Source organism: Trichechus manatus, unplaced genomic scaffold (genome assembly GCF_000243295.1).
Source record: "Trichechus manatus latirostris isolate Lorelei unplaced genomic scaffold, TriManLat1.0 scaffold00026, whole genome shotgun sequence".
Classification (NCBI taxonomy): Eukaryota; Metazoa; Chordata; class Mammalia; order Sirenia; family Trichechidae; genus Trichechus; species Trichechus manatus.
In genome coordinates this window covers 8,333,826-8,358,707 of record NW_004443962.1, presented here as the reverse complement: position 1 = coordinate 8,358,707, position 24,882 = coordinate 8,333,826, and the positions used below count along the sequence as shown (strand labels likewise).

Sequence of the window (24,882 nt, the reverse complement as noted above, 5' to 3'; positions counted from 1 at the left end):
GTACATATGCCTTCACACAGTCACTTCTTTGTGTGTGTGTGAGAGAGAAGTGGGGGTGGAAGCGAAGCCCAGAGCAGCTGCTCGCTCTCTCCAGAGGCAGACAGCAAGGGAAAGGAGCGCTCCGGGCCCAGCTGGGTGTCCTGGAAGACCTGCATGCCGGTAGGTAGGTTCCCAGTCCTCCACCACGCCCCCACACCACTGCCTCACCTGGTCCTACCCCATCCAGCCCTCCCAGGCCTATGGGGCCAGCAGGAGCTGCCGAGGCCCCAGTGAGAGATGCTCCAGCTGGAAGAGTCTATCCACTTCACACATTCCCAGAGGTTTTATTTGGGTTCATCTCTGAGTGGTTCTTGGACAAGAGATTAAGAAACTTTTATGGCTCCCCCTTATCTCTCCTTACTGGCAAAGGAAACTTAAGTGAGTGAATTTAGTTGTTCCCCATACCCCCTACCCTGGATCCCAAAAACAAACCCACTGCTGTTGAGTCGATTCTGACTCTTAGCAACCCTATAGGACAGAGTAGAGCTGCCCCATAGGGTTTCTAAGGCTGTAAATCTTTATGGAAGCAGACTGCCACATCTTTCTCCTGCAGAGCGGCTGGTGGGTTTGAGCCACTGACCTTTTGGTTAGCAGCCGAGTGCTTTAACCACTGTGTCACCAGGGCTTCTTCCCCCCAGATAGTGACTACCAAATGTTTATTCCTGACTTCTTTCTTCCACCCATCTTATGCACCTGGATCTCTTGACATTTAATTCAGGGACCAGCAAACTACACAGGCCATCCACCAGTTTTGATAAATAAAGTATTGCAACATAGCCATGCCCGTTTGTTTAGGCAGTATATTCATTTCCTATTGCCCCTATAGCAAATTACCATAAGCTTGGTGCTTAAAACAACGGAAGTTTATTCTCTCACAGTTCTGGAGTCCAGAAGTATGAACTCAGTACTCCTGGGCCAAAGTCAGGGTGTATTCAGGGCCACACTACCTCCAGAGACTCTAGGGGGAAGATCTGTTCCTTGCCCTTCCAGCTTCTTGTGGCTGCCAGCATTCCTCGGCTTGTAACTGCATCACTCCAGTCTCTGCCTCTGTGGTCACACTGCCTTCTCCTTTTTGGTCTGTCAAGCCTCCCTGTGTCTCTGTCTTTTAAGGATACTTGTGATTGCATTCAGGGCCCGCCCAGGTAATCCAGGATAACCTCCCCATCTCAAGATCCTTAACTTAATCATATCTGCAAAGTCTTTGCTATATAAGGTATTTACAAGTCCCAGGGATTAGGACCTTGTATCTTTGGGGGCCATTACTCAGCCTACCAGAGGTAGTGCTTTCCTGCTATAATGGCAGAGTTGAGTTGTTGTGGCCAAGACCAGATGGCCCTCAAGCCTAAAATATTTACTACCTGGCCCTCTAAGAAAAGGTTTGGTGACCCTTCATGTAATTGAAGCCCTTAGGGAAGCCGTTCTCAAGCTATAAATTATGCCAACATCACTCTGGGTACCAGTCCTAGTGCTCTGCCGCAGCCCACCTGGATCAGAAGCTCTGGTGGGCCCTGGGCAGGAGGTGGGATAATGCTCATCCGAGTGGCCAAGGATCACATTTTGAGAAACACACCCAAGAGTTTGTACCTCATAGACCAAGCCTTTATTTCTGGATAAGTGGAGTCACAAGGAAAAAGACAGGTACAGTTCCACAGTGCAGGGGTTCATGCCACAGGCACTGTGGGCCTGGACTGATGGGCACCAGCCATAATGGAAAGAAGGAGAGAGAGGAAACCGAGCAGCAGTTGTCTCCCACCAGGAAAAGCCAAGGACCTGATGATTCAGAGAGCAGGGGTGGGAGGCAAGGGCAGAGTATACAGTGGGAGTGGATAAATGCCTTCATTGAGCACCAGGTGCACTCTGTCATCATCATCGTCATGGTGGTGGTGGTGGGAGTAGAGGAAGAAAGAAAAAGGAGAAGAGGAGGAGGAGGAGGAAGAAGAAGTAGTAGTATTTTATTCTTGTTGTTGCCATTGAACAGGAGCAACTGGGAGGCTGCCTTTCCCTGTTCACATTAACCCTGCTGCCGTCAAGTCGATTCTGATCATAGCAACCTTATAGGAGAGAGTAGAACTGTTCTGTAGGGTTTCCAAGGAGCGGCTGGTGGATTTGAACTGCTGACCTTTTGGTTAGCAGCTGAGCTCTTAACCACTACGCCACCAGGGCTTGTGTATCTTGTTAGGTAGTGAGCTCCCTGTCACTGCGGATGTTGGAGCACAGGCTGAACAGCCGCTTGGCAGGATCATGTAAGAGGGATTCCAGTATGGGTAAGGCACAGACAAGTGAACTCCAAGGCCTTTGTTAGCTGGGATTCTGAGTGCTTACTGAGCATGTGGGAAGACCTTGCCAAAACGCCCTGGAGGCCGCTGGGTAGTGCCAGGCCTCTGACTTCCGCTGCTTCCCTTTACCCCAGGGTTTCCAGGACATGGCCCACTGCCCTCTAGGGAGCCCAATCTGATCTTTGCTTCCTTCTTCCTTCTGGCCCCTGAGCCTTAGTTAACTTGATCTCCTTCTTGTGCCCTGGGTAGCAGGCTAATCCTCCCAGTTTTGTTACGCCTGGCATTTCCTCTACCTCTAGTGCCTTCCCCACTCCCTTCTGCCAGTATGTGCTTCTCCTCTCCTTCGCAAGTCAGTTTCCTCTTCACCTCCTGCAGGAAGCCTTCCTGGATTTAATGCATGTCCTCTGAGCACCATTCTGTTCCACGTCAGCTCAGGGCATATGAGTGCAGACACACTACACTAACCTCTGGCGTAGGAACCCTTGCTTTGTGACTGGTCACATTCCACCAGCACCCCATGTGAATTCAGTCAGAACCTTGGGGCAGGGCCCAGCCAGCCGTAGAAAAGACCTTCCAAGTAGTAGAGAGTTGTCCTAGAATGGAGCACACAGAAGCAATGTGTGCTTCTATGAGAAGGGATGAGGCAGGTAGAAGCTTCCTGGGGGTGATGGGGGCATACAGCTCACTCCTAAGTGCTTGTGTGGGCCCGAGGCCTGGATTCATCTGCACATGGTGCCCAGGGCTCCCAGGCTTGTGGAAAATGGTCTTTCTGTGCCTGCGAAGGAGGCTGAGGGAACCAGGGAGATGATGACTGGCTGCATCTTAAAAACACAAAACACAAGCATAAAAACCTCTTGCATCCTGAGCTTTTACAAAACAAAACACAAAAATAAAATAAGGAAACCAGAATTAAACAATGCAGGGTAACCCTTTTATTTCTTCCAGAGAAGAAAGCACTGCAGGGCCGGGGGAGAGCAGAGAAACAAATGGTCGGGTGGCGCCCGCCCTCCTCAGCAGGTGCCCCAGCTTTGGCCCGGTGGGAGGAAAGCCACACTGCTATGGGAATGTCCATTTGGAATGATCGAGTGCAGCCCACAGCTGCTGTGGGTCGCTCAGTGAGCTCCACTTGCCTGCTTCACCTTTGCCCTCTCTCTTGCTTCGTTGGTGCTGCTTATACCTCCCACTCATGGCACCGATTGTCCCTTTTATCCAACCTTCTTGTGCAGGACCTATTTCTGGGTACACACACCCTGCTTTTGGTCACTTCCTGATGATCCCTCTCTGCCTCCTCACTGCCCATCAACGTCTTTTTTCCCATTATGCTCCAGGAATACTCCACAGTGGCACAGTCTTTTGTACCGTGGACCCATGTCTCTCAAAGTGTGTTACATAGAACAACACGCCCACAAGACAATCCTCGGAAATGGAAAAGGGGTGCCACTTTCAAATAAGGTTGGAAAATGCTGCAGGTTATAACTTCCTCTTGGAGATTTGCAATGCTCCTTAAAGCATATTAACATAAAGCTCTGGGAAGTCCTGCAGTAAAGAACCCTATTTATCTTTGTTTAATCCGGCATTTTCCAAACTGTGGAATAACCTTATTCCCTTAAAAAATTATAGGGGTGTGTGTGTTTGTATGTATCCATTAACGTTTTGCAGAACTATTGTTGCATGGACCAAACTTTTGATACACTTCTCTAGATTTATTTCTCTTGTTTCCCCTTCCTGCAAATTACCCTAATCTGCATGCCTTAACTGGACCCTGACTCCCCCTGAAAAGTATGAGCACCATTCCTTCTCCACCTCTACCTGACTCAAGGAAGCCTTAACTTTTTCCACTTTTGGCTTTACCTCCTCCCCACATCCCTGTCCTGCCCTGTCTCAATAAAAGGGGGATCATAGTCATTTCTAGAACATCAAAACATCCCTCCCCCCTCTTTATTCTCTGCATTTCTATCCTATAGCTCCTAGCACCAAAGCCTTGCACAAGTATGTATACAGCAGGTATTTGTTGAACAAGTGAATGGCTCTTTTGAAGATCCTGCTATCTTCTCTATCACCTTTTCAAAACAGTTACTTTGGTCTCCCACACTGTGTAATCTACTCTCATAACGCACATGGACTTTACTAGAGGGTTTGTATTCCTTATCTCTGCCCATCACTCTGTAATTTCAGCGTCCATGTTAATTATCAGTCAAATCCTACAGCTTCATGGCTTCTCAGCCTCATTGGAACCAAAGTCCTTCACCTCCCTGCCATGGCCATGCACATCCAAGATCTTGACCCTTGATTGCCTCTTTGTGGCCTTAGCTTATTACCATTGACCTTTCTGATATTCTCTTATGAGTTGGGGGAGGATGGATACCTGATGAACAAAACATACTCCTTTCCTTTTTCTCTGGGAGCTCACAGTCCAGCAGGACATCTCCCATCCTGACTGGGCCTTCTCATTTACACCATGCATTAGCCTCATTCTGGCTTCACTCAGTTTGGAGTCTAGCATGGATACCATTGCCAAACCCTTCAGTGGAGCTCTTACTATGCCCCTGCCACCTACCCTAAGCCCATGCACACAGCCTGTGCTCATTCTCTAGGGGAGCTCTCCAGTGATGGCTCCACTCCTCTCTCTCAGCACCCCAGGCTTACCCTGACTCTTGACAGATGACCTTGTCTTCTGTTTCACCTAAAGAACAGTGTCCCCCAGGCAGGCTGAACTCCTCCCTCTCCAAACTCCTCCCACTCCCAATTCCCCCCTCTCCATACTCCTCTCTCTTTGAGTTCTGCCAACCTCCCTCAGAGAAAGAGGCAACCCTACTTACCTGCATCCTGGACCCCCTTCCCTGTGTCCTGCTCTGAGATCTTACTCCATTATTGTCCCCACTCTTTCCAGCATAATGATTCTCTTCCTCTATGCTTGTTTGTCCTATTCTTCGTGGAAATTTACAAGATCTTTTCCTTTCTGAAAAGTATATGGCTTGATTCTGCTGTCCCTTCTTGACTTCTTATCCACACTTCCAGAAGGGGTTGCACTTCCCCTAGGCTTTCTCTCCTCACTGCCCCTTCCCCTGCCATTGGAACCTTACCCCACCATGATTCTGAAATTCCTTTCTCCAAGGCCAGTACTGGCTCATACGCAGTAGGGACAGTGCCAATCAGCCTTCCAAATGCCTTAGTCAGACAGGCAGACTGGCCTTGGCTCCCCATGTTCCCATGGTTCTACTCATTAAGGTGTCCATGGATGGTCAGGAAGAAAACCAACAGCTGTGTCTAAAAGCTACTCAAGATAACTTTGCTGGAGGATAAGACAGTACACAATACTGCAGACCCCAGCACATCTTGTACAAGGCAAGGTCATGGAAGCTCCATAGACACATCTAAACTCCCTGAGGGACCGAATTGTTGGGCGGAGGGCTGTGGGGACCATGATCTTGGGGAACATCTAGTTCAATTGGCATAACACAGTTTATAAAGAAAATGTTCTACATTCTACCTTTGTAAGTAGCATCTGGGGTCTTAAAAGCCTGTGAGCAGCCATCTGAGATACTCACTGGTCTCACCCCTTCAGAAGCATGGGAGAATGAAGAAAACAAGATACAAGGGAAAGATTAGTCCAAAGGACTAATGGACCACAACTACCACGGCCTTTACGACACTGAGTCCAGTACAACTATATGATGCCTGGCTACCACCACTGACTGCTGTAACAGGGATCACAACAGAGGGTTCTGGACAGAGCTGGAGAAAAATCAAAATTCTAACACACAAAAAAAGACCAGACTTACTGGCCTGACAGAGACTGGAGAAACCCCAAGAATATGGCCCCCGGACACCCTTTTAGCTCAGTAATGAAGTCATTCCTGAGGTTCACCCTTCAGCCAAAGATCAGACAGGCCCATAAAACAAAACGAGACTACTGGGGCACAACAGCCCAGGACAAGGACTAGAAGGCAGGAGGGGATGGGAAAGCTGGTAATGGGGACCCCAGGGTCCAGAAGGGAGAGTGTTGACATGTCATGGGGTTGTTAACCAATGTCATAAAACACTATGTGTACTAACTGTTTAATGAGAAACCATTTGTTCTGTAAACCATCTAATGTACAACCAAAAAAAATTAAAAAACAAAACAAAACAAAAAAACCCAAGAATGAAAATCCTTAGGGTGAGGTCAAGATTAGAGGGGAAAGTTCAGAGTGAGAGAGAACCTCCCAGCTTTTGGGACAGCTGCCATTTAATCCCTGCACTTCCTTTTCCTCATGTGCTATGAGAATGGAAGGCAGTTGGGAGATGGAGGCCATTTTGAAGATAGATGAGATAGGGGTGATTATCAGTATGAAGAACTAGGGCTGGTAGTATGGAAGGTCTGGAGCTGGGGTCCTGGGGTCCAACTCTGTAATATATCTGTACAGATCTTCCCTTGCCAAGCAAGTGGGGAGACTGAAACATTATTTTCACAGGGCGAGATCTCTCAGTGGCCCTGATCATGTTTGATCCATTTCCCCTTCTTGCCTCCTTATTTCCTCCTCAGGGATATCCTGGAAGTGATTAAATTTTGTTTGCCAAGCTTTCCCTCTATCTGTGTTCAGCAGCTTCTGGACCCCACAATCAGAAGGAAACATTAGCTCAGTTTGGGTGGGAGCGCTGGGATGCTCTGCCTTTTTTTGTAGTAGAGCTCCTTCTTCAGAAGACTGAGCTTTCAGCTGCTTTTTCTAGTGTTGGTGATGGCCATACTATCCCTTCTCCCTCTTGATTAGATCCCCTTGTAATCTTCTCTTTGTTGGCTGCCTGAGGTGGGAGGTGGGGAGTCTGTCATCATGAGGCAGAGCTTTTCTCTGCATAATCACCAGTGCCCTGTACAGACATAACTACTTCACCTTAGCTTTGTGCCTGTCTAGCCCTCCTGAGCTACTTGGTCCTGCTTCCCAATTGTGGTCACCCATTAATGAATACTTTTTTAAAAATCACATAGTACCTATTGCCACCAAGTCAATTCTGACTCATAGCAACCATATAGGACAGAGTAGAACTGCCCCATAGGGTTTCCAAGGAGTGGCTGGTGGATTTGAACTGCTGGCCTTTTGGTCAGCAGCCGAGCTCACTCTTAACCACTGTACCACCAGGGCTCCAAATCACATAATAGTGAATAGAAAGTTTGGAAAATAGAGAAAAGAATCAATCATCTGAAATTCAAGCATTCTAATAGCAATTGCCATTTTGGTATACCCCTTTCAGCTTTTTCCACGTGATACTTAGAAAACATTTGCAATCATAGTGTGTAAATAGGCATTTGTAGTGATTAAGATCTTGAACATCCTTATTTCAGATAAAGATTCATGTGTTCCTCTAGCAAGAGTGACAGGTGGCACCTCAGGCAGGCAGGCAAGCAGGGCTGGGATCTTGGCTTCATAGAAAACACTTAATGTCTTTTCTCTGAATCTAAAAACCTCCCAGCAGTGCTGTCCTAGATGGCTGCTTTGAGGGTTCTAACCACCATAGCAGTTAATCACGAGCCCTCCCCCTCACTGAGGTCTCCACAAGCAAAGAGAAGTGAACCCAAGGTTAAATTTCCAAGGAATGTAACCCTTTCAACCAGCTTGTTTTCTTAATAAGAGCAATTACCCCCTACTTTCATTATCATCTAACATTTTTAGAGAACTTCTCAAAGTACTCCCCCATGAAATTCTGAGTCCTTGTAATAAGCCTTGCAAAGTGGCCACTACTGTTTTCATCCTCATTTTGCAGCTGAGGGTTCAGAGAAGTCATAAAACTTGCCTAAGGCCACACATGTTGTCTGCGTCCAAATCCTATGCCCTTGTCCTCTGTGCTTCTGGGCACCACATTTCTGCCTGTTACATCCAGCACTTAAATGGAACTCTTTTTCTTCTAGGGCAGACTTTCTGGCTGGTTTCCTTAAACTCCCTCCTCTTCCTCTCTGCAGGGGGCCGTGATAAGCGAGGCGGGCCCATCCTGACCTTTCCTGCTCGCAGCAATCATGACAGAATAAGACAGGAAGACCTGCGGAAGCTTGTGACGTATTTGGCCAGCGTGCCAAGGTAAAGTGAGGGGAAATGTCCCGCGGCGGGAAGGGAGGAGGAGAGCTGGGCTGATGCAAGTGAGTTGGAATGAGCTTCCATCCCTGCCAGGGGCCCAGGCTGTTTCTGCCTTTGGAGTAGATTCTAATTATTCCTGGAAAATCATCACCCATTGTTCGCCTCATTCCCATCATTCCCATTGTTACTGCTGCAATTCACATGAATGGGGCAGGGGCTGGAAGTGGGAACTGTGGGCAGAGGTGACATCCCAGGCTCAAAGGACCAGTACCGGGCCTGGAACAGGAGACAGTGTGGCCGAGGGAGAGGGATGGGAAGCTGCTTTACCTTAGGGGTATGGGAGCTCTGGGCTATTCCATGCTGACTTGTGTAACAGATTATTTTCACAGCCTCTGGCTTGTAAATATATTTGTGGCTTTTGGAGTTTGGGGCAAATAACTCAGCAAGAAGCAGCCCTTGGCTCACTGTAGCTCATACATTCTCAACAAGGATTATAGATTGCCCCCAAGAAGGTGAAAATTGCTTCCAGGGGAATGAAAATCTTACCCTTTTCTGTATAAAGCACAGGTATACATATGGTACATAAACATGTATATAGTATACTCGTCCTATTAAAATGTCATTGGGGGCAATTAGAGAAAACATGTCTACAAGAGGGTCTTTCAGGGGGAGAGGAGATGTAATGAAAAGATGTTGAGCAACGCTGGTCTAGGTGGTACTTACTGCTGCAGGAGGTAGGTGGTAGAAGACAGAGCAAGGACATGGTGTATATCTTTTGAGAAAGGGAAGAAGAAGCCTTTGCCTAGCCAGAGGATCACAGAATGTGAGAGTTGAAAAAGCCCTTAGAGGTAACGCAGGCAGACAGGCTTAATGCTCTGCTGGGACCAAACCAAAACCAAACCTGTTGCCAAGAAGTCAATTCCAACTTATGATGACCCCGTGTGTGACAGAGTAGAACTGCTCCATAGGGTTTTCTTGGCTGTAATCTTTACAGAAGCAGGTCGCTAGGTCTTTCTTATGTGGTGGGGCTGGGTGGTTTCAAGCCACCAACCTTTAGGTTATTAGTCCAGCACAAACCATTTGTGCCACCCAGGGACCTTCTGCTTGGGACACAGGGCCAATACAGGACACGAGCTGCTCACAGGGGGTCGGTGGCAGAGCCTGGCCTAGAACTCAGCCCTCCTGACTCCTTCTTCAGGGCTTTCTCCCCATCCTAACTCTTGGCCAGAGAGGAGTCCACTCTGTGTCACTTAATGGAGTGAGAGCCTGCTGTGTCTGATGGGGGCAGTGTCTGGGGGCAGCAGATGAGAAGTGGTGCCTTGTGCTTTCTGAACCTTCATCTTATCTCCATGCATCCCATTTCTGTGCAGATAGGAGAATTAGCAAATTAGAGAGAGGAACCATGCATTCAACTCTTCCTTTGCTGGGAGACCTTGGATAATTTTTGAACATGCTGATTAAGTTTTTGAAGCAGGTGTTGAGTGAGCCAAGCTCAACACTTCAGAGAGCTACAGAGAGGACAAATATAAAGGGATTGATGGATGGTGATGGGCAGGTGGTAAAGGGGATTTTAAGAGCAGTCATCAAATGCTTGGGAAGATGTTGAATGGGATGGGGAGCCCTGAAAAGCTCCAGGCAGAAGGCTGTGAACAAATAGGCGTCAAATAGTGTCTCTTCTTTTCTTTATTATATCCACTGGGGACCGGAAAAAAGATAAAAGGTCTTAAGTTACATCCGAAGAAGAATCTCTAAACTGTGAGTGCATGAGACATCGGACTGTAGAATACAACAGAAGCTTTTTTTTTTTCTTTCCTAGAGATCTTTATATAGAAGAAATATTCCCATCTGTCCCACAGGCAAGGAGATAGACTAAACAACCTATGATTGATCTAGGTCATTTAGCAGTTCAGTCATCTAGGGCTAAGCAGTTTTTAATAGCACCTTTCTCTAGTACACTACTAACAGGTATAAAACCAGACATTTTCTAAAGCAATTTACAAGGGAAGTTTTCATGGGGACCTATAATGGACTTTCAGTTCTTTTAGAGCCAGAAGAAATTGGGATCCCAGGAGATATGAAGGGTACGTTTTTCTCTCTGGTGTGTTCATCACATACCCGTAGCTGACATACAATCATCGTTTCTTTGGAACATAAGGGGAAAGAGTTGAAAGAATATCTCTCTTCATTCTGATGTGTTAAGCAAAGATTGAGACAAAACAGATTGGAAACAATTTAAAAAGAAAAGATTCCTGATGGGGTGAAGGAAAATGAAACCTAAGAGAGGCTGAAAAAGGAGAAACAATTTGTTATCAACTGAAGGAACATATTAGATGCAGATTGTTCGCTTCTCGGAGGGTGGTCACAAGGACTACATTCTGAGAAGTTATTCAGAGGTGCTGGCAGGTGGGAGGAAGAATCTTGTTGCCACCCTCAGTGGGAGGAATTGTTCTGTGGTGCCTGCTCCCTTCCTGCCTCCCGAGGGGCTCGTGTTCACCAGGAGAGCGAGGGCCTGGCAGGCTGCAGAGTGTACCAGTGAATCATGCCCGCTGGTCACCTCCCAACTCTGTTAGCCACAAGTCCGCACATGATGACTGTTGGAAACAAAATCTGGAACAGAATTGTTCGAAAGACAATGAAGTTTAGGGAGGGAAGCTGAAGGACTTAGCTAACCAGATGGTATTTTCTGCTCTTCTGCTTAGTCATGACTTTGGAAAAGAGGGGAAATTTTAAAAGTAGGCAGATAGATTAGGTCGATGATACTGCTGATGAGTCTCTGGGTTTTGTGAATGGTTAACACGCTCGGCTGCCAACTCAAAGGTTGGAGGTTTAGGTCCCTCCAGAGGCTTCTCAGAAGAAAGGCCTAGCCATCTACTGCCAAACAATCAGCCATTCAAAACCCTGTGGAGCACAGTTATACTCTGACACACATGGGTTTGCCATGAGTTGGAATTGACTCAAGGGCAACTGGTAGTGGTACTGATGAGAATACATTATTTATTCTGAATCGCGGCCCAGAATGCTAAGAAGACAGGGTCTTGTTGGAACTGAAGTCTGTTCCACAGACTGGTGTGACTGAGTTTGTAGGTGACATTTGACATTCATTTATTTATGCATTTTTTCATTTTTTATTTAACAGATAGTCTGCCAGGTAGATTGAGGATTCATGGTGAGCAGGAACAGACATTTTGAGGGAGTTAGGGAAAACCTGGGTATACCTGCCAGCCAGTGGCAGTAAAGGGCAGACAGATATGACCGTGCTGGTGGCATTGGCGATGAACCAGCTTGCAGAAGACAGGAAGTAAGGACAAGTGATGAAAGAGGATCCCAGAACCTAAGGAACCAGTCAGTTTGATGGCTGTTCTTGGCACCATTCTAGAACAGATGATGAAACAGATGGTTGTGATAATTTAGAAATGAATAGGAAGAGATAGTCCCACTATCCTCTGTGCAAGTCAGCCATGTCTGGACCGCAGCATTCAAGTCTGCAACCTTCAACTCTGCCAGCAACATTTTAAGAACTACAGTGACCGGTTAGAGTGCTGTTAGGGGACAGTGATCAACACGTTGAAGGATCCACAAATCGTGTCTCTGCACTTGAAGGAATGAGAGATGTTTACTGGCAGGAGTGATTCCTGCCTTCACATGTTAGGACAGCTGCCCCTAAGAAGAGGGAGCAGACACTGGCTCTGATGCATCAATGGGTAGAAGTTGGAGAGATCAGGACTCCTAAGCGAAGAAAGAATGAACAGCCTGCGTGGGAGCTGTCCAGCAGTACTGTTGCTGCCTCTGGAGAAAGTGAGCTTCATGTTAGGGATGCTGTAAAAGAATTCCTCCCCTGGGATGGAGGCTGGATTAGATAACTTCTAATATAATCTTTCCTGCCCTGAATTCTATGCTTCTATTACATTGGAAAAAACATACACTGTAAAATCCAGGACCCAAAAAAAGGGTATTTACCACCCCCAACAACATACCCACCTTTTCCAATGATCCGTAAGTAAGACTTTGAATTTCACTTCAAACATTGTCCAATGGTCTACATCTTAAATCTTAAGACAGCTGTTTTCCTGTCCCTTTGGGCTGTAGGTGGGAATTTTGTGGGTACCACCTGAGGCCAAGGGTCATTCTAGGGTATGACAGTTTACAACAGTGCCTGAGTTCCTCTTGGGATTCAACTCTGCCTGACATGTGTCTCTTCCAGCTTCTCTGTCTTGCTCCTGATAAATCTGGCCATCCATATCCTGGGTCCACTCAGACTTTCTATAGTCTTATTATGAAGACCTTAGAAGTCTTCTAATTCAGTTTCCTAACAATGCCATTTACTCAATTCAACAAATATTCATTGAGTGCCTACTGTTAAAGCCGGTCCTGGGTAGGGATCTTAGTTCTCATGTTATCTTTCCTGACTGTCATCCATCATATAGTTAACTAACTTTTTTGTCTCTCGGACCTGTTATCTGCTTATAGTTACTTTACATGAAAGGAGTGGAAAGGAAATATCAGATACGATCAATTGATGAATGTCCCTAGAAATTGAGACAGAATAGAAAATCCAATTTGCAAGTAAACAGTTGCCTAGGCATAGCCTACAATGTGGACAGTCTACCCAGTAATTATTGAGAATGGACCATATGCTTGACCATATACATCTTTTAAGGGGGCAATGGTAGTTCAGTGGTAGAATTCTCGCCTTCCATGTGGGAGACCCAGGTTTGATTCCTGGCCAATGCACCTCATGAGTATCCACCACTTGTCTGTCAGTGGAGCCTTGTGTGTGGGTATAATGCTGAACAGGTTTCAGCAGAGCTTTCAGACTAAGACAGACTAGGAAGAAAGGCCTGGTGATCTACTTCCAAAAATCAGCCAGTGAAAACCCTATGGATTACAAAGGTCTGATCCACAACCAATCACGGGATGGCACAGGACTGGGCAGTATTTTGTTCCATTGTGCGTGGGGTCTCCACGTATCAAGGGCCAGCTCAATGGCAGCTAACAGCAACAACATGTCTAGTAAAGAAATCCTGACTTATTTTTATTGCACTGAATTCCTCTTCTTCGTCTTGTTATTCTGCTTTATCACGATCATCTTTCTGTGGTTCCTAAGGGTACCAGTTGTTAACCCCTTTGATGTATTTGCCACTTAACTCTGCTCTTAGCAGTGCTGCTGAGGTGCTGAGTGTTCCGGTGAGGAACGCAGGTGTCATATTGAAGAAAGATGACAAGAAATTAGGATGGGTTATTCTGTAATGCCAGTCAAACCAAGGTGCCAATATTCCTGCCTCATTATTTAATAACATTTGCTCTTTTTCCACTGATTTCAGCAAAAGAGAAATTGGGCTTATAGCCAGCATTGTCTTTGTGCAGCATCACCAGGATATAAGCAGAGAGAGCCAGAAAGACAGTTAAAAGAAGTGGAGGTAAAAACTGCAAGGGTTTCTGCCACTGTTTTCAGCATGAGAGAGCCTGAGCTATCCCAGCTGTCATCCTCAAATGTGTTTTGTTGTAAGGGCCTGCTGAGATGTGTTGTTGGAGCCCTGCCGTTTGTTCCGGGGTCATCAATTAAAGCATGATGTGGGGAATAAGGGAAGGAACCAAGGGGATGGAAGGTCCAGAAAATAGGACCAATGAGAACATTGAGGTCATGTGGTTATAATTTACACTTTCCTAAAATTTATACCTTTTTAGATCCATTTTTAATTTATTTTATTGGTTCTATATAGAGGGTCTGTAATTTCTATTACAGTTTCCAGATTTTACACAAATTTCTCAGCATTACCAGTTAAGTGTCCCTATTGATCACTGTATGTAACACAAGCCCTGAAGAACAAATAGTGTTCTACTCTGCTGCTAAGACACATAAAATCACAACAGTAGCTACCACTGTTAGTAATCACCTTCTTTAGGGATGTACAGAATCTTACAGCAAAGTGTTGAAAGGCATCTTAGTATAGATAGGAGACACTGGGGTTCAGATCCTGGCTCCACCACTTCTCAGTTAGCAAGCACATGGCCACTCAGCCTGGTAATTTGAACAATTTACAAACACCTGGGCAGGGAACAGAGAAATCAGTGAGGTTTGGATTCCCGAGGTATCCTAGGGCTAGAAACAGCAGGGAGGGGAGCTGTTACCACTTCTGGGCCTGAACAGACAGGGGGAGGGGCAGTTCCTAGAATCCGAAGGGAGAGGGTAGCTGTGTGAAGGCCACCTGACAGGAGCTGTGACCTTCGGTGAGAGAGGCCACCAACTCATGGTGGCTCCATGAGGTAGGGTGACGGGGATTGATACCCTCCTTCACTCTCCTCCTGCCCTCTGATCTCCTGCTGGGGTTTGCCATTGGCTGGATGCAGCCTGAGTTCAGAGGATGAGGGCACCCACTGATGCACAGCCCTTGTGGATCAGCCTCCCACGGCACTGGGGAGTGGAGAGAAGATGAATAATGAATCCAGAGGGGCAAATGGAAGATCTTTGGCACTGGGTGAGACCTTGGACGTATTACTCAACATTTCTAAGGCTAATATCCTGATTTTTAATTTGGTAAAAGAATATCCATCTCTACAAGGGTATTGGGAAGAAATCATCTAGCACTGTTTCTGCAGTACCCAGGCACCCAATGGTTGTTAGCCTGTCCCCTAAAGGAGCTTAATAATAATAACATAAATCTACATATTTACATGCATGCATGCATAAATAGCAATATTTGCTACAGACGAAGGAATAGATATAATGTATATTTAAGTTATGAAGCATAATAATAAAATGAACACCTGGGAGCCCACGCCCCAGCTTAAGAAGTAGAACATCCTCTCTGCCCTCAGTGGCCCTGTGGCTGCTCCCCAATCCTATGTCCCCTGCTTCCCCCAGAAATAACTGCTATCTTGAGTTGTGTGTTTATCCTTCGTTTGCTTTTTTGTATTGTTTACCACGTTTTCATAAATAATGTATTGTTTAGCCTTGCTTGTTTTTAAGTTTTATAAAAATGGTATCATACCATATGTAGTTTTATGTGACTAACTTTTCTGAACTACTGTGATATGCAACAAGGATGAATCTTCAAATGTAATTCTGAGTGAAAAAGAAGCTTAACTTTCAACTCTGAGGGCTCATAACCAAACTATTACTAGAAGAGACATGGTACCTAGGTGTCTCTTGAGATGTTCTGTTAGTTAACTGAGTTAGGGAAACTCGATAATGATTTTTTTTGCAGTACTTTAGAAGAGACATCATAATTAATATTGATATCAAAGAACAAGTGAAAATTTTCTCAATTTGTTAGTGATCAATATTAAATAATATAGAGGATGTAAAGTCCTTAAACAGTGCCGGACACACAGTAGATTCAGCAGACATTCGTTGGTGTCTCCTTCCAATGGTCTCAGGGCTTGGGGCAGGCAGGCGTGTGAATAGATACTGGTAGCAGCCTAGGGTGAGTGTTGAAGTGGAGGAGTGAGTTGTCTATGGACACACAGCATGTAGAGCATCTGGGATCCTTGTAGACTGGGAATGGGAGACCTCATTAGGGAGACGTTCTCCGAGCAAAGGTTGGAAGGATTAAGAGGATTTTTCCAGAAGTACAAGGGGTGGTCCAGGCAGAGTGAAGGGCTCAGGTAAAGGCCCAGGGAGATGGTGAGAGCAGAGGGTGTTCAGGTTAAATTAAGTTCCAGAAACTCAGGGTGGTATGAGCATGGAGTCTCTGGGGAGAGAGGCAGGGGGTGGAGTAGAAAGGTAAGCAAGGATTGCATGAGTCCAGTTCAGAAGTTTTACTGATAGGCAGTGAAGAGTCTTTTAAGAGATTTTCAGCAGGAGAACTGATGATGTTACGTTTTAGAAGACCCTCTCTACAGCTGAGTGGAGGATGGGATGGAGGAAAAGGCTAGGGAATGAAGAAGCAGTTGCAATAATGTAGGTTAAAGGTAATAATAATAACAGCTAGCATTTATGGATCACTTACTCAGTTCCAGGCAGTGTTCTAAGTTTTTTACATGGGTTAACTGAATCCTTACAGCACTATGAAATGAGTACTATTATTATTCCTGTTTTACAGATGAGGAAACTGAAACTCAGAGAGGTTAGGTAACTTGCCTATGGGAACACAACCAGTATGATTTGGACCCAAACATTCTAGTTCCAGAGGCGGAGTTTTACCTGCCAAACAGATGAGGAAGTCAGAGCAAAGAGAGTGGCAGTGGTGATGGAATTCAGGAGGCAGATTTGGAGAGTTAAAGGTACACTCTTGAAGGATGGACTAAGGATTAAATGGAACACAGGGCCAGTGGAAAAAGGTGGTAAGGAGATGAGATGGATGTAATGATGCTGGGCAGGGACGATGGTGGGCATCAAACCTGTTTTCTGTAAGGTTCTCTTTGGAATCTAAGTGTGAAGGTTGATTGCCCCAACCCTTGGCTTCTGCTGCCAGTGACAGCTCGGGGGGCTGTGGTTGTTCAGGACAATGGAGGTGGGGCGGGGAGCTCCAGATTTCCTCCCCTAGGTGTTTGTGCTCAGTTTTAGACAAGTAAACTCTGCTTAGTTATGCTCATCTGTGGATGATAGTCAGCTGTGATTTAGTTACCAAATTACACCAAGGGATGTGGTGAAAATGCAAGACCACTTAAGATCATAGAAACTATTTAAAGAGAAGAGTTCAAGACTGTCTGTAGCAGGAACCCTGATGCAAAGCCTGGATTGATGGTGTGGTCCCTACTCTATCCTAGGAATGGTCGTCCTGTTCCATTTTTTCGGGGTCTGAGATGTTTCCTTTACTCAGCTGCCTGCCTGGTTTTATCCTCTGCATCGCTCTGGCATCAGAAGCACAATCCTAGAATTAGTTAGAGCTCAGGTTAGCTAATATGCATGTTGAGGTTGGGTTCACTTCCATGACCATGCCACCGTTGTGGGGCTTGGCAGGGTCTGCGTCTCTGCCTACACAGTACTGATGGGGCTGAGGTCCTAGAGGGAGGGTCTCATGGAAACACTGTGAAAAGGGACAGGTTGTGGGGAGGGTGAGGAAAGGCCAGCCATGATGCCTGATATGCATAGAGATGAGCATTTGTGATTCCCTGGAGAACAATAACCGGGCAATCAGAGGTGGAAAATATTTGGTCATGAGGTAACTATGAGAAGTAACCCTGGTTATTCCAGGAACCAGTAATTGCCTTTAGGTGATAAATCAAGGACTCAGCATTGGACAAAGGGATTCCTAATGGGTAGGGGTGTTGTTCCTTCTTCACCTGTGTCTTCAGTTTGTAACCTTACAAAGGACTTTGGGCGTTGCCATTGACTTTGGTGGAAGTGGAACTGTGGGCTAGTAGAGAAGAAAGGAGTGGGCTCAAGGAGGATACTGCTGCCTGGGAATTCTGTAGGGGATTCTAGCCCAGGAAGAATTAACCTTCCTCCCTGGGAGGAAAAATGCATGCTTCCTGACAAATTTCCTTATCTGGAAAATAGTCATAAAGATGCTACTGAACAGAATGGTGGTAAGAATTAATGAGATAACCCACAGAAGGTGCTTAGCCCAGGACTTAGCACACAGGTAGTGTCTTCCCCTTGCCTTGCTTAAGTGTCTGAAACCTTGTTTTGTCATTTGTTCTTCATTGTGTCTAGCACTGCTTTGTCAAAGTTAGCGTTTGGGTTAAGCTTAAGGTTAGGATTAGAGGTAGTAGTTATAGTAGTAATAGCAGAGGGGTCCATAACACTTAGTAGGCTCATAATAAATACTGAATGAATGAATATATAATGCCTAATACAGTGACAAAATCTTGACTTTTTTATTAGAAGAAAATATTTCCTTCTTGTAGAAAATAAATACAGACAAGTATAAAAAATTTGAAAACAAAATCTTGTAACTCCACCATCTAGCGATAATAATAATTGATATATTGACATATTTCCTTCAAGTATTTTTTCTTTAGAACTTTTAAAAATTGAATCATATTGTCTATTCAATTTTGCTTCTTTCCACTTGGCATTATACCATAAGAATATTTCCATAATATTAAAAACTGTTAATACATAATACTGTTGTCTTGGGACATACTGTGTTTAAATTAAGCCTATCATTAGACATCTAAGCCATTTCCAAAACTTTACTATTATAAATAAATCAGAGTAAACATCTTTTGTGTATAAACCTATTTTAGATGCTTTCTTTGGAATAGATTGTTGATGATCATGGACTTTCTTTTTTTTTTTTGAACTGGTAAAATATATTGCCAAATTGCTTTCCCAAAGTTTCCCAATTTATACTCCCAGTATGTCTTGCCTTAGACTTCCAATTCTTTACATGTCCCCCAGATTTAATTTGTTCACCATTGCGCAGGCCCCACAGTGCAAACATTGTTATTATCATCATCAAGAAACCCTAATTTAGGGCCATATATTAGCACCTAAACTTGATTCTGGCCTTGAAAAGGGTACAGGAATTGGTCACAGGGCTGGCCCGCTGGGGTCTCCGAAGCTAGGATTCTTCTTACTTTCCTCAACTAATACGCCCCTTAGTGAGACCACCATTAAAGTTCTGATCTGATATGCAGTCTGCCAAACCAGATCAAACCCATTGAGACTGAGTCGATTCCAACTCATAGCTACCCTGTAGGACAGAATAGAACTGCCCCATAGGGTTTCCAAGACTGTAAATCTTTACAGGTGCGTACTGCCACATCTTTCTCCCACAGAGTGGCTGGTGGGTTCGAACCACTGACCTTTCGATTAGCAGCTGAGTGCTTTAACCACTGCACCACCGAGGCTCCTTGATGGGCAATCTAGAAAGAGCTTACTTGTTTTTTGTCCTTGGTGATTCTTTAGTTTCACCTCTAGAAGTGTTTCTGTCTTGGCTCAAAATGGTTGTGAACTTCCTCTGTGCTCATCTGAACTGGGTACTTCGCTGCCTTCCACAGGGAAAGTTAGGCCTCCTTTCGTGTTTGTCTCTGGGAAACAATATTGAATGGGCCTCTAAAGCTTAAGTGTGGTTATGTAATATCTTTTTTAGGCTCCTGGAGGCTCTAGCTCACCAGGCTGATTAGGAAGCTGAAGTTTCTGGTATCACTTTGATTCAAACGGTCAGATGGAATAAGTTTCAATGCAGGTTTTCTGGAATTCATGCTAGGGGATCAAGATGACTTAAATTTAACTGAGATTAATTTGGCTGGAATGTTGAAAATGAGTTGTTCCCTGAATATAGGTTCTGGAGAGACAGCCTAGCATTGAAGAAGAGGATGTGCTTTTTCCTTGATGGGTTCCAGATTTGGGTCTGTTTCTCTGTCCCCCACTGAGTGATCATTTCCCGCATGTTTTGTATTTCTCTCTTCAGCTGTAACCGGTCAGGTCTTACGTGCCCCTCCCTGATGTTTGAAGTTACGTATGTTTTTAGAAGGAATCCCTAGGTGGCTCAAACGGTTAAGCACTCTACTACTAGCCGAAAGGTTGGCGGTTCGAACCTACCCGCAGTGCCTCAGAAGACAGAACTGGAGATCCGCTTCCAAAAGATCACAGCTTTGGAAACCCTATGTAGGAGCAGTTCTACTGTGCACACATGGGGTTGCCATGAGTCAGAATCAACCTGACAGCAGTTGATAACAACAACGTGTTTTTAGACATATATTGGATATGAACACTTCATGATATGATGCATCTGTTTTATAGAGAGACTGCCTTTATTATATACACTTCTGGTAATTTACGTATGCTGCCACCAAGTGGTAGAGTACCTCAGCTCTGTTGCCCAAGAAGATATAGGTGGATTTTGTCTGAGGCTCCAAATGGTAATATTCTGCTTGCTCCTCATTAAGCCTTCAATTTTTCAGGCTTTAATTTTTTAAATTGTGTAGAAACACTGAAACTTAAATAATAACTAAGCAATGCTTATTTTTCCTCAGCTACAAAGTGGGTTAAGTATGGCCTTTCTCAGAGGTATATAGTAAATGTTAAATGGAATAGTGTTGGTAAATATTTTTAGCCTAGGTATACAATAATTGTTAGTTTAAACTGGGAATTATATAATGATGTTATTTTTAGAAAAAAAAATAAATAAATGCCTAAATAATGTGGTATGTCTACATCAAGTCTTTTTTTTATAGTGATGCAACATTTCATCAATTTCTCCATATGCCCTTTAATGACATTGATTGCATTCTTCAAGTTGTGCAAGCATTCTGCTGTCTTTTTCCAACTTATCCCGCCACCGTTAATATGCATTCCATTCAATGCGTTTTAAGCAAAAGCCCCCACTTTTCCCAACCTCCTTGCCCTTGGTAACCACTAATTACTTTCGGTTTCTATGTATTTGCTTATTTCGTATACATAACATGTTACAGTATTTGTCCTTTTGTGTATGACTTGTCTCACTCGGCATAGTATCCTCTAGATTCATCCACGTTGTGGCAAGCATCGGTACTTCACTCCTCTTTATGACTGAGTAATATTCCATTGTATGGATATACCACATTTTGTTCATTCATCAGTTGATGGGCATTTAGGTTGTTCCTACCTTTCAACTGCTGTGAATAGTGCTGCAGTGAACATCGGTGTACGTGTGTCTGTCTGTGTCACTGCTTTCAGGTCTTCTGGGTATATAGCTGAGAGTGGAATTGCTGGGTCATATGGTAGTTCTATGTTCAACATTTTGAGGAACCACCAAATTGTTTTTCACAGTGGCTGTACCAACTTACAATCCCACCAGCAATGGATGAGGGTTCCTGTTTCTCTGCAACCTCACCATCACCTAGTATTTTCCATTTTTTGATCATTGCCATTCTAATGGGAGTGAGGTGGTATCTCACTGTGGTTTTGATTTGACCAAAAGGTCAGCGGTTTGAACCACCAGCTGCTCAGTGGGAGAAAGATGTGGCAGTGTGTTTCTGTAAAGATTTACAGCCTTGGAAACCCTGTGGGACAGTTCAACTCTGTCCTGTAGGGTTGCTATGAGTTGGAATCCACTTGGCAGCAGTGGGTTTGGTTTTTGGGTTTGGAATGGCTGATGACCTTGAGTATCTTTTCATGGGGTTGTTGGCTATTTGAATATCCTCCTTGGTGAAATGTCTGTTCAGTTCCTTTATACCAATTCTTAAATTTCTTTCATAAAATCAAATCTTTCTTTAGAATTTTTTTTTTTTTTTTAAAAAACCCTTTCTACTGGTGTGTCTTCAGTCTGAGGTAGATTTAAAAGTCAGAGTGCCCCAAGCAGACTTATCTCTTGGAACTTCCACTGTCTCCCTCACTGGTTTTCATCAGCTACAAACATTGAAAATAAAAACCTTAATTTGTCTTTTCAGACTTTCCCTTTCAGACACCATTTTATTTCTCTGAACATGGAAAGTGAGAACAAGAAAAACATCACTACCTGGGGCTTTTTGTTGCTGAGACTATAACCCTATGAATACACTTGCCATTTGCAGAAAATTTCTGTACCAGTTTGCCACTGTAGCTTTTACAAAAAGAAAAATATGCCTCCCTCCTCGCCTGATCTACACCATCTCATCTCTTCTTGGATTGCTTTCTATAAGAAAGATTTCTTCAGAATTGCTTTCTTAAAATTCTAGCTTCACCTAAGCAGAACAAATAATTTCAACAAAATTTGAAAAAGATTTTTGACTCTAGGAAACTCATAGTGGTGATGGGTTCCATACTATGTCTTCTACAAGTTCATATGGTCCACAAGGTTTTCTCCTTGATAGATTGAAAACCTCTTGACGGCAGGAATGGTGGGTCTTGTTCTTGCCCCGGAATTTGTAGAGCAGTAAGCTGAATTCAAGTAGACCGGGAGCTTCTTAAGGGGAAAGGATGGTGTCTCACCTGCCCCACCCACCCCAAACTCCTCAGGGCCAATGCTGGGGTCTCTTTCAGACATGAAGCCACTGAGGCCAAACCCAGGTCTCCTTCTCCACCATGTCCTCTTTCCTCCTTAAGGGGCCATACCTACAAGGTGTGGGCCTACTGGCTTTGTGGCAGAGAGGGAGGCAGCGCCCCCTGCTGGAGGATGGAACGTGGAGGCGTATGTGAGGGAAGTAGGAATGGACTGTCTCACTGAGGAGGTGTGTTCCTGTTGCTGAATTAAGCCAGTGTGACAGCCAGCCCTGTTTCTCCTGGAACTCAGCACTTTGTCAGCCATGGTGACTCAGCTAGGACAAATACCCTTCCAGATAATTACTGACATAACCCAGAGTGCGCCCTGATGTCCTGCTCCTCATCCCTCTTCTCCCAGAGCCTCCCTCCACTCCCCACCCGACTTGTTCTAGGTCAAGTGAGGACCAGCCTTGGTTTGACAACTGCTCAAAACTCTAAAATGGATGCGTTTTTCTCCTTCTCCTTTCTCAGACTGTTCTGTCCTGAGCTGGAATTTTATCTGTTCCCATCACTAGTAGTTCACGTGCCAGGTTTTGCGCAGAAACTCCTCTTGGCCCAGTGCCTGAGGTAAGGTCTGAACTTAGTACTGTGACGCCCTCTACCCCGACGCCCTGCTCAGGAAGAGAATGTCCTCTCACCTCCAGACTCATCTTTCCTTAGGTCACAGGATGTTTTCCTTTTCAGGCTGGGACTCATACAAAACTCCCTGTTTTGGACTTGGAGGAAGAAGGCTAGAAGCACTCCTTATGCTCACTCTGTCCTGCTAGTAATGGAGTGTTCCATTAAGACAACTGCGTATCAGCCCAGATCGATCTGATTTAGGTGCCTGGGGATACACAGAACCATCGTTTAGTTCCTAGGTACACACTTAAGTTAGAGAGAATGATCAGATAATCCTTTGCGTTTTTCGAACTGTCCCCAGACTTGCAGATTAACAAGAGGAGACCCAGTTCTTGCCATCAGGAAGGCATGAAGTCTGGTTGAGGTTCCAGGGTTGACAGAAACTAAATGTTTTCAAGGCAACACTCAAACAAGTGCACCAGTTAATTGGAATTAATCGGAGATGATGATTGGAGGTAAAGTTTGACCTGGATTTTAAAGGAAGTACTCTTTGCTGTCAAGTCGATTCTGACTCATAGCGGTCCTATAGGACAGAGTAGAACTGCCCTATAGGGTTTCCAAGGAGCGGATGGTGGATTCGAACTGCCGACCTTTTGCTTAGCAGCTGAGCTCTTAACAACTGCACCACCAGGGGCACTTTAGAGGAAGTAGATGGATAGAATCCTGGAGCTTAGGGCAAGAAGGGATCACAGAGGTCAGCCAGGCCAACCTCTTCATTTTAAAGGGGCGGAATGCTGTCCAGAGAGGTGTGGTGAGGTTCCCAGGGCCACCCAGCTGGCTGGTGGTGTTGCTGGGGCCAGGGAGCCAGTCCTGGACTTGCTGCAAGCCTGCACTGCCCTCTGACGTAGACAGAGCCTGTGGGAGACAATGCTGATGGCAGGTGGCCCCCAGAGCAGTGTGCACCCAGGGCCAGGCCCTCCCTGTCATCATGGCCAGAGGGATTCTTCTGCTCACACACGAGCTCTCAGAGCTGCTGAGCCAGCTGTGGGTGCGAGCAACCTATTTAGTTCTGATTTTCAGCAAAGACCCGGAGCCTTTGGTGCTGACCCTTCCTGTTTAGTTTCAAGTTCCAAACATTTCTGAAATATTTTCCTCCATCCCTTCCTCCTCCGCCTGGCTCTCCCAGACCTCTCTTGCTGCTCCCAGGTTCCCACTAGTGTCCAAGCCATCATGGGGCTTTTCCTCCTCACAAAACACGAGAACTTTATCAGTCCCCTTTGCCCGGGTGTCAGGTGGAAGGAAAGCGGGCTGAGGGTGAGGGCCACCTGTGTTTCCTGATGGAAATGAAGCCCCTGGGCACGGCCTGGTGGGTGGCTTTGTGTGAGGGCTTAAAGACACCTTTTGAGTGAAGGTGTCTGTGTTGGTGGGTATGTTTGTGCACATGGCTATGTGTGCTACAGGCAAATAGCACTGAGCATTCAAGAAAGCAAATGTTTCTAGAGGAGGAGAGGTGTGCACAGGCGAGTTTTGAGCAAAGGCTGTTTCGTAGAGGAAATGTGTGGTTTATGAAGGAGAATTCCACCTGCCCTGCCAGGAAACCAGAGCCTAGCTGGAGAGTGGGGGAACCCATGAGATGAGGGGAGAGTGGTGGAGATGCAGAAAGAGTGGTGGTGGCAACAGGGATTGGAGCGAGCAAGCGAGGTCCCTGCCCTGCCTCCTGGCCAGCGTCAGCTTGTCCAGGTGGGTGCAGCACCCAGAGTTGGGGCTGCACCCAGCTGCACTGTTGCAGCCTCTCTGGGGTCCCATCAGTTTTCTCTTTCTCGCCGTGTTAGAAAAGCTCCCTTTGTCTTCTGGCTGGCATGCCTGAGGCACTGTTGTGGTTACAGGTCACCGGCCTTAGAATCTGGACTCCATCTTTGGTCTACTTCTCACGGTTTTATGAGCAGTGATTATAACAACACGTTTTTTTTTTTTTTTTTTAGTTTTTTTATTGTACTTTAGGTGAAGGTTTACAGAATAGTTTCTCATTAAACAGTCAGTACACATATTGTTTTATGACATTGGTTAACAACCCCACAACATGTTAACACTCTCCCTTCTTGAGCTTGGAGGACCATTTTTTTTT

General features: G+C 45.3%; 1 protein-coding gene across 1 annotated transcript in view; it reads left to right on the top strand.

Moving 5' to 3' along the window:
* KALRN (kalirin RhoGEF kinase) overlaps nucleotides 1-24,882 on the top strand; it is a 789,193-nt gene that overhangs the window by 230,486 nt on the left and 533,825 nt on the right. Inside the window, exon 3 of the mRNA XM_023728788.1 lies at nucleotides 8,251-8,365. Coding sequence (XP_023584556.1) covers nucleotides 8,251-8,365 — 115 coding nt within the window. The remainder of the gene's footprint in view (nucleotides 1-8,250; nucleotides 8,366-24,882) is intronic.